Here is a 14,961-nt window from a genome sequence, read left to right on the forward strand (position 1 = left end):
CTGTGCTGTACTCTGGTTCTTGGCCTTCAGGCGGCGACTGAGTCTGGATTGTGTGCAGTGTTGTGGCTGTGTTGGTCCCAGGATATCAGAGAGACAAGGGGAGTGAGGTAATATCTTTTATTGGACCAACTTGTGTTGGTGAGAGTGACAAGCTTTTGAACTGCACAGAGCTCTTCAGCAGGTCTGGGGAAGGCAGTCAGAGGGTATGTCTGCACTGCAATTAGACACCCATGGCAAGCCTGTGCTGGCTGACTTGGGCTAAGGGGCTATTTAATTATGATAGATGCTGCAGCCCTCTGGGATCCTCCCACCTCGCAGGTTCCTTCAGCCCTAGCCCGAACACCTAATGTGCAATTAAACAGCCCCTTAGCCAGAGCCCCAGTCAGCCGGCACAGGCCAGCGCGGGTTTTTAATGGCAGTGTAGACATACCCAGCGTGTCACAGCTAAATACAAGCTGGACCAGGTTGTTTCACATAAGTAGTTGATGACTTTTCTAAGGGACTATTCAAGGTGAAGTGGCCCATTAACACCCTTCCGGTCATAGAACAAAAAAAGGGAGTTATTGGGTTATTGATTGTTGTAAGAAGCCATAAATCCAGTGTCTTTATTAAGATCATGATTTTTAGTGTCTAGCAAAGTTATGAATTTAAGCTCCGAGGCTTGTCTTTTGAAGGTGTTGTGCTGGTTTCCTGGGAGGATGAGAACTGAGAGGGCAGATGTAGAGCAATTGCTTTGTGGAAAGTGTTCACCCACAGTTGATACGGTGCTTTTGCCTTTTATCATTTTCCTGTGTGAATTCATTTGAGAGCGTAGTGCTTGTCTGGTTTCATCCACATAGTTATTAGGGGGGATTTAATGCACTGGATGAGGTACAGCACATGTTGTGATAGGCATGTGTAGGACCCATGGATCTTGAAAGGTGTGTTGTGGGGAGTATTGAACATCGTAGCAGAGGAAGTGTCAACAGGTTTTGCATCTGTTGTTCTGGCAGAGTCTGGTGCCACTTCAAGTTGGTGAGTCCTGGTATATGGGGAGCTTGCTTCTCACGAGAGCTTGACGAGGTTGGGGGGGTTGTTTGAAGGCCAGAAGAGGGGGTTTGGGAAAGATTTCTTTCAGGTTGGGGTCCCCATCAAGTGTGCATTGTAACTGTTTAGTGATACCCTGTATGTATGGGTTCCAGTGTGGGGTGGTAGGTGACAACTAGAGATGTGAAGTCAGAGAGAGTTACTTTTCTGTATTGAAGCAGGTTCTTTTGAGGCATTTGAGGCCCATTCCATGACGTGATCTACTTCTCTGGTGAAGTGTCCTTGTTTAGTGAAGGTAGTTTAAAGTGTGTTAATGTGTGTATCCTGGACTTTCTCCTCAGAGCATATTCTGTGGTATCTGAGTGCCTGACTGTAGATAACAGATTTATTTCTTGGTGCGTTTAGGGTTGTTACTGGATGTGTGATCTGTGAGTGTTTTGTAAGTAGTTGTCTGTAGAGTTCCATTGCTGAAGCTGATTGTGGTGTCCAGGAAGTTGATGCTGGTGCAGGAATGTTCTAGAGAGAGTTTAATTGGATGGGTACTGGTTGTTGAAGTTGAGGTGGAAATCTACAAGGGAGCTTAGGTCATCTGTCCAGATATATCTCAGGTATATCATTGGTTTCATGGTGCATTTGTCCAGAAATTCTTCCTCACGGTGCCCATGAAGAAGTTGGCATATTGGGGAGCCATTACCCATTGCTGTTCCCATGGTTTGGACAAAGTGTTTGTTGCTGAATGTGAAATTGTTGTGGGTGAGGATGAAATGGATGAGTTTGACGATGTGTTTGGGGTGGATATCTGAGTGTTGTCCATTGTTTTGTAGATATTTGAGGAAGGCAGCCATGCCGTCATTATGAGGGATGTTGGTGTGTAGGGAGGTGGCATCCATGGTGGTACGGATGGTGTTCTGAAGGAGGCTGTTAATGTTGCAGAGTTTCTGGAGAAAGTTGGTTGTGTCCTGGAGGAAGCTGGCCCTTTGTGTGGCGACTGCTTTGAGGATGATTTCTATGAGTCCTGATGTTCCTTCAGTAAGAGTACAATGGCCAGATATGATGGACCTGCCTGGGCTCCCTTGGGAGGCACGTAGAAGGTCCCTGGGGTGGTCTCTTGGGGGGTGAGGTTGTATAGTTTCTCTTGGAGTTGTTTGGGGAAGGATTTGATGACATCCTTTAAATATCTGGTGAATTGTGGTGTGGGGTCTTCTTTGAGTTTCTTAGAGTAGGTGGTGTCGATTGGCCTCATTGACGTAGTCAGTGGTCGAGAACTATGATAGCACCCCCTTTGTCTGCTGGTTTGATCGTTTTCTGGTGGCTGAATTTCAGGGACTATATAGCTGTCCTCTCGGCAGTGGAGGGATTGTGGTGGTTGTGATTTGTGTTAAGGATTTCTCAACCAATCAATGTGTGTGGTTTTGTCCACTGTGCGGTGTTGAGTCAGATGATTCTTTCTTCCTGTGATTGTCGGTGGGAACATGGTAGTTGAGGGTGGTGTCGTCATTGTTGTGAAAGAATTCTGGGAGGCGGAGGTGGCAAAAGATTTCTTCTAGCTCTCCACATGTTCGTATGGTATCAGGTTCTGTGATGGGGCAGACGTTCAGTCCCTTGCAGAGGACAGAGAATTCAACTCTGGTTAGGGGTCGTCGTGATAAACTGATGAGGTTGGTGTGTCATGGAGTGCCGTGGGTCTCCCGGGGTGGTGTTCTGTGAGTTGTGAAGTTTGTTGTAGTTGGTTCCACTTGTTGTTGTGTTGGATGGCTGTTGTCAGGTTTTTTGTCTGGATTGTGCACTGTCGGCTTAAAGTGACAGTTCCCCAGTTGTGCCACCAGATGGTGCTAAAAAGCTAAAAATGCACATTACTGTGCCAAAGTCCTCAAATATGGTGACTGTAAGTGCAGTGTGATCCCTGCCATGACCCAAGGGGGAAGGGGGGACTGGCACAGCCCCAAAAGCCAGGGGTTTGGGACAGGCGAGGCTGTGTCCGTTCTAGCCGGAAAGATGGCGGCGACGTCAGTCGGTAGCGTGTGGGGCGGTAGCTTTGCTGAGCTACGCGACCCCAGGGAGGTGGTTGCTGTCAGGTTCAAATACAGGTCAGGCTGGTGGGGAGATGCACTTGGCTAAGAGGCTATTGCAATACACTAGCCAGGTGCCTGTGACCCTGTCCCCCTCTAGCAGCCGGCTCCAGTGACTAGAGCCTCCTGCTACGGACTCCCAGCTAATGGAGTTACTCTCCTAGGCCAAGCAGTAGCAGCCTGTGATCTGGCTGATGTCTTGCCTGGGTTAGTTACGCTGCGTACGAACTATGGACAAACCCTGGGGAGCAGACTCCTCTCCGCCCGGAGGCAGATGGAATCTACTCCTTGTTTCCCTTGGGGGGATTCCTGGGTCCTTGGAGCCAAGAGCAGCTCCCCTCTGCCCCCTTTTGCTCTCCTCTGATTCAGGCAGCGTTGCGGGAACGCCTTCCAGCCTCCATTAATGCCACCCCTAAAGCAGCCAGGCCGATTGGTGCTGAGCAAACTGCTGTCACTCCCCTTGCTTGCCGGGGCTGAGGGCACCGTCCATGCAGCATCACGGCCAGGAGCAAAGGGGATCGAGGCTGGGTTTCCCAGGCAGGAGAGCAGCGTGCTAGCTGTAGGGTCAGCAGGCTGGCCTGCTTTCAAAGCCAAGGGAAACTTCTTAATAAGCTCCATGTGAGATCTCAATCCTGGGAAGCATCAGACCCATGAAACAGTCTGTTTCTGGGCTCGGGAAATACCATCTGGCCCTCTTCCAACCCTCCGGGCTGTTTGTGCCTCTCTAATCTGCTAGCATCAACTGATCATTTTTCCTGTATTAACCACATATTGCATTAATGGTGAATTAGTCATAGCCAGAGAGATTAGGAGTTGTAATTAGTGCTAAAGAAGCATCCGCAGTGCTGAGGTGTATCGGCCTGCTCTGTACATTAACGATCCTGCGAATTCAGGCTTTGGGGCTGTTTGTGGCTGCTGCAGAATCGCCCCTTTCTGCTGTGGGGAGCAGGGATGGACGGCCTCATTTTCAACGAGGCTGAGTGCCCAGAGGACCCACTGATTTCAGTGGGAGCCGCAGGTGCTCAGCACATCTGAAAATCAGGCCGTTGGTTAGTTCCCACTGCTAGAAAGAAGAGCCGGGGGAGGGGACGGCTGCATGGCCGGAACATCAGAGGCCCAGTTCTCTTCACAACCCCAGAGGATACTGGAAACTCCTTGCGACTCCAGTGAGTGACTCGTTCCCTGCAGCTGGGGAGGGGGGCGCCAGGCTGGCCGTGTGTTTCAGCAGCGCCAGTTGGGATCATTGATGGGATGCAGCGACAACGTGGAGCCGTTGCTCCAAAGCAGAGGCAATGTCCCACCCAGGCGCATATTGGCAACGTGGCAAGGGCCAGTAGGTCACACCTAATTTGTAACATATCGAGCCCTTGTAGCATCATCCTCTTTAACCAGAGATCTGGCTCACGGAGACTGCAGGTCTCTGCTTGCCGTTCTCCATCGTGATCAAAGGGCAGCCGCAGAGCTGCACGGACCATGTTTTGCCCATGACATTGTGTAGGATAGTTCGGCCATAGACTCCTGGAGCCGCAGATGCACGGCTCTGAAATGTCTCCCATGGCCCCTGGGGCACGGTCCTCTGGGGGAGCCCCCTCTGTGCTCTGGCAGGTTGATCTTCACTGTCCCCCCTCTTGCTTTGTTTTGCAGCTTTTCCTGGACGATGCCAAAGTGAAGAACTTCATCACCTGTTTTAAAGGTAACGCCGTCCCTTCCCCACACGCCCCGATTCTGCTCTCCCTTGTCCCTTCTTCAGTGAGGGGATGATTTCTCTTCCCCCGTCTGGGAACTTGGCTCTCACAAGCTAAGCAGGATTGGGCTGGCTCAACGTTTGGATGGGAGACCGGTGGGGGAAATCTCCTGTGCCACAGGACGTAGAAACGGTGAATCCGTAGGGAGTTCTCGCTCCTCAGAATTGTCACTCATCTGATGGGACCCTATAGCGGTGCTCTCCCCTCTGGGCAGGGCAGACCCCAGTGCTCCAGTGAAGCACTCAGGGGCGCTGTGCTGCAGGGAGCAGGATGGGGGGCCGAGTGGGGGGCGCTCTCCCCTCTGAGTCAGCGTTGGCCCTACTGCCCTAGCATGGTGCTAGGAGATGCCATGCTATCGAAATCGCAGTTGATCAGCTGGGCCCCATGCGCTCCCTTTCACACCGCTCTGGGGCGGGGTCTCTCCTGACTAGAGGGAGGCGTGGAGAGGGGTGTGCTGAACCTCGCGGTGCCGTCTGGCTCAGCGCCTTCTCCTAGCTGCCTCTCTGGAGTCTCAGCCGTGGGTGTGATGATACCAGGCAGTGCTTGGAATGGCCCAAGCGGCTCCTGAGTGCACTTTGTCCTCTCAGGGTCTCTGGCCACCGCTGCGCTCTGCTGGCTGGAATCCGTCAGACCCGTTTGTTGGGTGAGCATGTTGCCCTCTGGTGGCTGCAGCCCGCCTAGGCCGTAAGGCTACTACTGTTGCGCAGGTGTGAATGTGTCCCAAGCAATCACGGATAAATCTATATTCTGCTGCACTTCCTAGGCATGGAGACAGGCTGGTGCGGCTTGTGCTGCAGGAGCTGTGGGCTGTGGGGTGAGGGATATAACTCAGCTAAGTTCTCCAGCCCCGCCGCTAATCACCCGTGGGTCCCACCCACTGCAGAAACACAATCTCCCTTGCTGCTCGCAGGAGGGCGTTATTCTGGGGTCTGCCTGCAGGACTCCTGCGCTGACTTCCTCCGCGCTCGCTGCTGCGGTTATTCACCAGCGCACCCCTTTGCAGGGACAGGAGGGGGCGGCCTGGCTGGGAGAGCCCCACGGGGATGTTCAGGGCTAAGCCTGGAGATGATTCCTAAAATCCCCTCACTTAGCTCCTCTGCAGGATTTTGAGCTTCCTCCGGAGCCGCACTCACCCCCTTCTCAGCGGCTGGTTTTCAAGAGCTGTGTGTGCGATTGTAATCCTTAATCGGGCTCCGAAAGCCACAGCTGGCTGACAGCTGGACCCGCGTGTTAGTAAAGCAGTTCAGCCGCGGGGAAATCCCTGCTCCCCTGTACCAGCAGCCGGCTGGGCCCGGGACAGCGGGCGAGGAGAGAACGTGATTTAAACGGGTTCAACGGGAGGTTGCCTTGCTAGCAGGTCTCGCCCCTCGTAGCCTGGATGAGCGCAGAGGGGTTCGGGTCAGTGAAGCCCGCCACGCCACGGTGCCATGTTCCCTCATAGCAGGTCCCTGTTAATCTGCTACCCCCCACAATAACCCCACCCCCTCGTCCGAGGCTACAACAAATGGCCAGTTAAACCTTAAATGGGGCTTTAAGAGCCACCGCTACTTTCACATGAGCTGAAACATGGGATTTAGACTCTAAGTCCCCTGAGCCGCTTCCTGCCAATGGCCCTGCGTGGCCTGCCACTGCCACCACTTGGCAACACGGCTCACTAGGCTGGTTGTGAGCCCGCCGGGGCCTGGCGCTCTTCTGAATGGGCCGCCTGTCAGCCCCCCCTTGCCGTGTTCGCCGGCCATTACGTCAGCTTCCCCACTTCTTAACAATCAGGGTTTGGGGAGGGGGAACTAGCATAGTCATGAGTCCTAAACCTTTCCCCGCAGAACAGAGCAAACTGCAGCCCCCGCAACTTTAAATACGGCTCTGCAGCCACAGAGACTACAGGTCCCAGCATGCAATGCTGAGTCTTCATCTGGGCTGCCTTCTGCTCAGGTCAAGATGGAGCGTTGAATGCTGGGACCTGTAGTCTTTTTTGCAGGCAATGCTTATCCCCCAACCCCTCACTTGGCAGATCAACCACTGAACTTTTCGCCGCTGGGAGCGAAGTCTGGGTGAAGCTTGAGCTCCTAATATGAAGCGAATTCCCCGGAGGAGGGCGCTGTTCACACTAAGCACTTGTAATTCCCTGTGCGCTTTGCACTGTTCCTCAGTAGCAGCCTTTGAACACACAGACAAATGCACTGGCTGCTCGCACACCCTGCTCGAGTGGCTGCTTGTGATTAGATTTAGAATGTAATTAAACCTTCCCGGGGGCGGGCTCTGAGGGTAGATTCATTAATGTCATGCTGCTGTGACAGCGGCTCATACAAAAACCCCAGCATCCTTTTAAATAGGGCAGGGAACTTTTTGCAATGTCCATTGCCACGACAAATCGTTTTGAGTGAACAGATAAGAGAGAGCAGTAGGGGGATGGAATGCTGCTTGGGGTGAGCACAAGGGTGTATAGGGTGCATGTGTGGGCCGAACAGGCACTGCTACCGAAAAGCTCTGCCCGAAGGTTGGTCTTTAAGGTGCCACCGGACTCCTTGTTGTCGAAGGCCCATGCACGCCTGAAGTGGGGCATCCATAGGGACACGTGTCTCGAAGAACTCCAGTTACTGCACAAGGTCCGTAACCTAGTGGAAGGATAAGAGAGAACAACAGGAGAATGGGAATGCAGCTTTGCACTTAGAAAGTATCAGCAATTCTACTGCACTAGGCACAGGGATTCTGCTCTTCTGGTGGGCAGTGAGGTTACAGCAGTTCTGATTGGTCCGTGGCTGTGACATCACCTGAACGGTCATCAGCTAGCCAATCAGAACATGCCTTTGGACAATGAGTGTCCCCAGCCACCCCATTAATAGGATTGTTTGCTAAGTGTCAATCAGGGGCCCCCGTGCATGCTCGCTGGTGACAGGAGGGTTACAGAGGTGTCGCTGCAGGCCAGATCTGCCTTCCAACCTTTTATTATTGATGATGGGGTGCAGGGCCGTCCCTAGGGGGCTGTGGGGCCTAAGGAGGAAGTGACAAATCCATCACTTCCAGGACCAACCCGTCACTTCTGGGACCGACCGCGGCGGGTAGGGGAGGCGGTGCCTCTCCAAACAGCCAGACGTGGCTCCGCCCCCCCAAAGCCCCGCTTCAGCGTTGCCGCTGGGCTCCAGGGGGCTGGGGCCACACCACCTGCCTTCCCGGGGCTGGGGAGGCTGCTGCGGCGCTGCCGTGCGCTCTCCCTCCCGGCGTGCTGTCCCTCGTGTGGAAGGGGCGGGGCTGGGGGTAACCTCCCCAGCCAGCGGTTCATGTGCCGCCCATGTGCGCTGGCCAATCGCACCGACCCGCGGGGTCCCCCAAAGCGTTGGGCCTGGAGCGGTTGCCCGGATTCCCCATACTCTAGGGACAGCTCTGATGGGGTGTGACCCAGATAAAACCCAGCTCGACTCTCAGATCCTGGGGGAGTTTGGGGCTGACCATTAGAAAATCCTCCCGTGACCTGAGCATATCTGATCAGATTAACTGCGACCCGGCCCCAGGCCTTCGGGGGTTGATTTTCAGAGGAGAACTGTGCTGTAAACTGGACTCCCTGAAATCTGCACATCCGCTAGTCAGAGCTCCTTCGCTTCCACAGGGCTCCTCCCACCCTAGCTGGCCTGAGGGGTCATGTTTCTTCTGCTTGTGGGAGCAGGGGGCTGGAACAGTTTGTATAGTGGGGGTGCCAAGAGCCATTGAACCAAACTGTAAACCAGGGGTGGGCAAACTTTTTGGCCCGAGGGCCACATCTGGATATGGAAACTGTATGGTGGGCCATGAATGCTCATGAAATTGGGGTTGGGGTGCGGGAGGGGGTGAGGGTGAGGGCTCAGGCTGGGGGTGTGGGCTCTGGGGTGGGGCCAGAAGTGAGTTCAGGGTGCGGGAGGTGGCTCCAGGCTGGGGCAGGGGGATGGGGGTGAGGGCTCCAGCTGTGGGTGAGGGCTCTGGGGTGGGGCTGGGGATGCAGGAGGGTGCTCCGGGCTGGGACCAAGGGGTTCGGAAGGCGGGAGGGGGATCAGGGTTGTGGCAGAGGGTTGGGGTGTGGGAGGGAGTCGGGTGCAGGCTCCGGGCGGCGCTTACTTCAAGCAGCTCCTGGAAGCAGCGGCATGTCCCCGCTCTGGCTCCTACGCAGAAGTGCGGCCAGGTGGCTCTGCTGTGCGCTGCCCTGTCCGCAGGCGCCGCCCCTGTAGCTCCTATTGGCCGCAGTTCCTGGCCAGTGGCAGCTGCGGGGGCGGCGCTTGGGGTGGGGCAGCGTGCGGAGCCCCCTGGCTGCCCCAACGCAAAAGAGCCAGAGGGGGGACATGCCACTGCTTCCAGGAGCCGTGCGGAGTGGGGCAGGCCCTAGACTCCGCTCCCCGGCAGGAGCTCGAGAGCTGGATTAAAACGTCTGAAGGGCCGGATGCGGCCCCCGGGCCGTAGTTTGCCCACCCCTGCTGTAAACCCTGTATATGATGGAAACCACTTCAAGCCAGGGGTGCTGCAGCACCCCTAGTTCCAGCACCTCGGTGTGAGAGGAGCGACTCCTCTAGCAAAGTTTATGACCCACCCTGCGTTTAAAGGCTCTGGACCAAATTCATCCCTGTGGTGACCATCGACTGACACGGGGACAGATTTGGTCCCTTATCTTCAAGTGACTGAAAACGGCAGGAGCTCAATTGTGCCATTCACGGAGGTTCCAGCCGCTGCTGTCTGTTACTGAGGGCAGGACACGGGTATGGTTTCCACAGCACTGGGATGTGAACCTCAGGCCTCGAAGCTACAAATGACTCTCCTCTGAGTCTCCCTCCCCCAGAGCCACCTCCTTTGCATGAGGTCACAGTTGCCTGTGCCTTGACTTCGAGGGGGACAGACCCCAGCGTGCGCCGTTCCCTCGTGAGCCGAGCCGCCTGGCGCATGCCGGAACTCACCAGTGTTGGTAACAGTAAGGCAGCCCCTGGCAGCACTGGGTGTGCCGGGTCTGTCTGCGTGTCTCCCTCCCCACCCCGCCGGGATCGAACAAATGGGGAAAACCCTGTTCTGGTTCCAGGGCTCCCCCCTCTCCACCCCCTGTGCCAGGCTGGATCCTTTTCACAGCTCCAGGTGCGGGCTAAGCCCAGTGAGAGGCAGCTACGAGGCTGCTGGAAAGGAAACACACTGTACCTAACAATACCCAGCTCTTGCACGGCGCCTCTCATCAGCAGAGCCTAAAGCGCTTTTCAAAGGAGCTGAGCATCATTATCCTCATGTGACAGATGGGGAAACTGAGGCCCAAGGAGGGGCAGTGAGTTGGCCAGGGTCACCCGGCAGATCAGTGGCAGAGCCAGGAATAGAGCCCAGGTCTCCTGAGTCCCATCCAGTGCCCTCTCCAGATGGGCATGATCTCACTACAATGGCACACAGGCTTCCCCGGGCACCTGCAGCCCTCCGGTCTTGCTCCATAGCAGGGTGAGAGCAGCCTGGTCTTGGCCATTCACCCCGAGCCCTTTCACTGTGCAGGCTGCTTCCTAATGAGCAAGGGTGAAAGCCAGGCTTCACCCAGCTACGCCTCGGTTTCCCCAGGATGGCTGTGGGGCATTGCTCACTGTCTGTCGGGTCTCAAGAGCTGCAGATGCAAAGGGCTTCCCCAACATGGAGATGCAGCAGCCCCTGGGAGGGTAGGGAAGGATATTTAGGGATTGCTTCACCTGCCGGTGGAATGCAGCAGCTGTTAACAGGGCAGAGCGACTTGTGGGGGGGAGCACCCCTTATTGAGTCACACACCCTGCTCCTCGCAGCACAGCGCCCCTAGCGCCATGATGGGATGGTGGGTCATTGCTGAGTCAGAGGGGGAAGTGCTGGCTACTGAATCAGCACCACTTCCTGTCACATTGACATGTTCCTCGGAAATCTCCCATCCCAGAGTCTGGCCTGGCCTAACCCTGCTTAGAGCAAGATCTGGGGGAGCGGATAGGTCTGTCCAGCTGCTGCCAAAGCCCAGGGTCTCCTGGCTGCAGGCACCGCTAGCCCTCTGACTGTCCAGCATCTGGGACTTCCCCCTACCCTGGCGCCATCTTTCTTGAGCTCCAGCTCCATTTCGGTCCATGTTCCTTTAAAAACTGTTTGCAATTCAGTCTTTCTCCAGCAGCAGATTCTCTAGCAAAGACAGCACAAGGCCTTTTGCATATTAATTTCATTTGCACAATTACAGGGATTCAGCTCTTGCTATTAACAACTTCTGTTCCCTTCTCCCCTACCTGTTAAAACCTCTGAGCCTTCTGCCCGTTTAACTCTCTCTAGGTCACTGATTGAAAGAGGCAGTAGAGGGTGAGTGGCTACTGTCGACTTCCCCTCGCTGTATTTTAGGTGAACAATCAGCCACAATACGTCCACCCCCTTCCTGGTGCTGCTCTGAAAGAAAGCGGTTAAATTGCTTGATAAAGGAGGCAAGGCAAAACAAAGGAATAAAATACACCATTAGCTAACAAAAATGGATCCACACAGCAGGGTATAAGCTAATAAGTACTGGGAAGTAATTTGCTTTTGCCAAATGACTTCTCCCTGAGCCGCAGGTTTCCCATAGGTTCTCAGCAGCTCTAGCTGGCACAGTAGGTGCAGCGGCAGCCTTGCTGCTAAATAGTATTTTAAAGGTGATTTGTGAACGCCTAATTGCTGTAGGACACAATTCACTTGGCAAAGAGGCAGCTGTGACTTTTATTACTGCATTAGCTTTGTTACATAAAACTAACCTGAAAATGCATCTCGGGAACTTGTGCCCCTTGAAAGATCCGTGAGCGGCAAAGCTGGCCAGCGTTGGCATGGGGCTTCGCTCTGGGAACAGCCCGGCAGCAGTAGGGGGTGTGTAATGGGCAAACGTTCCCTGGCCAAAATCAGCTTCTTCCCGGTGATCAGCCGGAGGCGAGTCCCCCGGCTTGCCTGCCTGCCAGTGTGACTTGCTGTCACCCCTCCTTTGCGCGCACACTTCCCTGAGCTACCGTCGGAGCTTGGTTGTGCTGGTGTAGATCTCTGGCGTGACTCTGTTGAGGGCCCTGGAGTTACTCTGGATGTCTGTGGGGGAAATTGAGAGGGGAATCTGACCAGAGTTCTCGGGAAGCATGATAGGCAGCACGTAGGTTTCAGCAAGCGACTTGGAAAACAGGGCGACTTGCATCTCATCCTAGGATTCGGGCGTCCTGTTAGGTTTCCTTCAGCCCATTCCCCACGGGCCACAGCAAGATCAGTCCCTGTCGATTCACCAGCACTTCGCCCAGTTCTAAATGTCCCAAACTCCTTCCTTTGGGCAACTATTCCACGGTTCAACAGGCCTTGCTGGGAGGAAGCGCTTCTGTTCAGGAAGGAGGGGCTGGTGGCTAAGGCATGCGACTGCGTCGCTGTGTCACTGGACCAGTCCCTTAGTCTCTCTGCGTGTCATTCCCCCGTTTGTAAAATGGAGGTAACTGCACTCCCCTACATGACGGGGGCAGGAGGAGAGGGTAAACGAATGGCTGTTTCTAAGGCACTCTCATGACTGGCCTTCGTCCCAGTAGTACTGAAGAACCTAGACAGATCAATGTCATCCCCTTGCTTTTAGTTGTTGTAATTCTCTGAGGTTCATTGCTCTGTTCCAGCCAAAGCCCTCTCTGTACACACACACACCTGAAGTCCTGTCATGTGGGTCAGTGTCCTTGCCCCGTTGGTTAACTGAGCCAGAGAGCCATTAAGAGACTTTCCCAAGGTCACGCAGCATCTCAGTGGCGGAGCTGGGCATAGACCTCTATAGTCCTCTCTCCTCCCCTCTGTGCATCACTTGCCTTTTTAGATTGTAAATTCCTCAAGGAAGCAACTGTCTTCTTGTATCACATGTTCAGCCCCAAACCCAACTTGAGTCCAATCCAGGCCTCTGGCTGCCATTGTAATATGTACACTAAATAATGACTGGCCCATATGTCTTCTCTTATCCCCTTGCACCACCCTCAAGAACTCTTCTCTCTCGTGAGGGGTTGCACCCTGTTAAACCCTGGGGCGAATATTTCCAGCCCCACATGCACTGACCTCTGGGGCTTCCCGTTTTTAAACAATCCTTTGTGTCAGTTTTCAGGAATATGTGAGATCTCGGCAATAGATTTAAAAGCAAATGAGAACTAGACTCTGACAGATGGAGCAGGGCTGTGCCCGGGGGGCGATGCTGGTGCCCTCTCGTCTGTTAATGAGGGCGTGGCTCATTTGCTGTAGCACTCACCATGTGCAAGGCAAAAGGGCCCCGCCCCAAAGAACCTCCATTGGAGAAGATGCAAGCTGAGGGGCACAACGTGCTAGGGATGTGATCAAGGTGGCCGTGGTCACTCAAGTTAACACGGGGTTTTTTTCGTGAGCTGGCGAGGTTCTCCCCAGGCAGCCCCAGCCTCCCCATAAGCAGCCAGTTAGTTTCTTGTAGGGGGTTTAGTTGCATATAAAAGACAAAGCCCCCAATATTGGGGTGTCCGGTCACCCTAAGAGTGGAGAAGAAAGGGGGAGATGCAGAAAGAGACACGGGTGAGGGGGCTGAGGAGGAGACAGTTCTGCACAGCGCTGAAAACAGAGCCAAGGAGTTTGGATTTCATATGGTGAGGAAGGGGGAGGCGTCAGAGGGATTCAGTGGAGGAGCAAAGAACATGATCTCCTGTCCCTTTCTCTTTCCTGCTTCCTGGCCACAGAGCAAAGCCATGAAACTGACCAGATCTTGTATGTTTCACTTTCCTGCTTTGCCCACTTAGGGGGATAAGTGGGAGTCTGGCAAGAGAGGCATGCTCAATGCCAGGCTGGCCTCTGTGCCGCTCCTCTGCAACTGGGGAGTGCCCCCAGGAGGTTCAAGTTCTGTCGGGTACCAAGCCATCCGGGGAGAGTGGTCTGACGGGGCCCCTTGGCTCTAAAGATCATACCGACAATGAAGGGCTAGAAGCAGAGTGTCCAGAGAGCTGGAGGCGGCCGGTAACAGCAAGGGCTGATTCCTTACCCCCATACAGCCCGTAGCAGCCTGTCAGAAGACAGCTGGAGATGCGCTGTGTGCGGTCAGCAGAGAGATGAATGCGGAGGCCTTCTAGTTTAGAGATGGGAATTAATCAGGAGTGATGTTTCCCGGAGTAGCTCTGCTGCTGCCTCCTGATTAGCCTGCCAGAGCTCTGGAGATGGAAGGGGCCAGGTGCAGCGTTGCTAATTTCCAAGGGAGACGTTGCTTAAAGGCCTGTAACTGCATTGCAATAACAGGCAGTGGGGAGGAGGAGGCTCCCTGAATCAGAACAGCGCATCTCCGGGACCCGTGCGAGGCCAGGGAGCCGTGGCCTCCGTCCTCCTCAGCGTCCACTTTGGGCTGGGTCTGGAGTGAATTGCAGCCAGGAGTGAGCTCCGTGCCGAGGTTCCCGAGGGGGCTCCCGAGCCCCCGCAGGGAACGTGCCTTTTGTTGGCCTGGCATATGGGGCTTCTAACGAAGCCGCTCGCTGATGGGGGGAGGCGTGTCGGGTAAAACAGGCTTCAGCATTGCAGAGCGCACCGATCTAGTTCTCTGGCCGCTGACCCCCCTGTGGTGTCTCTCTGCTTCGCAGATAAGCAGTTCCTCGCCTTCTTCTTCAAACAACTGCAGCTGAACCGGAGCGGGCGCTACCAGGACGCCTTCCCCTACCTCTCCCCCTGCGGCCGAGAGCACAACTTCGTGCGCTGCGACGACCGCCCCATCGTCTTCACCCACCTGCTGCGGGGCCAGGCGGGTGAGGAGCTGCTCTCCTACTGCGGCGGCGGAGACAGGCTGGTGGTCGGCTTCGAGCCAGAGAAGCTGGTGATGTTCCCCGAGAACGGGCGCGTCTATCACCCGGCCCCGCAGAAAGCCGGCGGCGTGGGGCTGGTGAAATCATCCCTGGCCTTTGAGCTGAGCCCCTGCTTTGAGTACAGCCAGGGCGCCGGCGGGCCCCCCACCCACTTCCGCTGGCAGGGCAAGCGCTACCCCCTCACCAACGAGCTGGTGCAGCTGATCCGCTCAAACAGCAGCGCCTGAGCCGGGGCGTCGCCAGTGAGGCTGCCTGGCCCTGGGGACAGAGCAAGGACTGGCCCAGAGCTTGGCCATCTGCAGCTATGTTGGCTGCTTCGCAACAGCCTGAGGACAGCACCTCCCGGGCACTCACTGGAGCAGA

At 55.2% G+C, this 14,961-nt stretch overlaps 1 protein-coding gene across 1 annotated transcript; it reads left to right on the forward strand.

Annotated features, from left to right (window-relative positions):
* Positions 1-1,792: 1,792 nt before the first annotated feature.
* Positions 1,793-14,955, forward strand: CUNH8orf82 (chromosome unknown C8orf82 homolog). Its single transcript, XM_029914429.1, has 2 exons — positions 1,793-4,788; positions 14,380-14,955. Exons 1-2 carry the CDS (start codon positions 4,626-4,628, stop codon positions 14,823-14,825), a joined length of 609 nt encoding a protein of 202 aa, XP_029770289.1. The 5' UTR covers positions 1,793-4,625; the 3' UTR covers positions 14,826-14,955.
* Positions 14,956-14,961: the final 6 nt, after the last annotated feature.

This window comes from Terrapene carolina, unplaced genomic scaffold (genome assembly GCF_002925995.2).
Source record: "Terrapene carolina triunguis isolate 2854851 unplaced genomic scaffold, T_m_triunguis-2.0 Scaffold58, whole genome shotgun sequence".
Classification (NCBI taxonomy): Eukaryota; Metazoa; Chordata; order Testudines; family Emydidae; genus Terrapene; species Terrapene triunguis.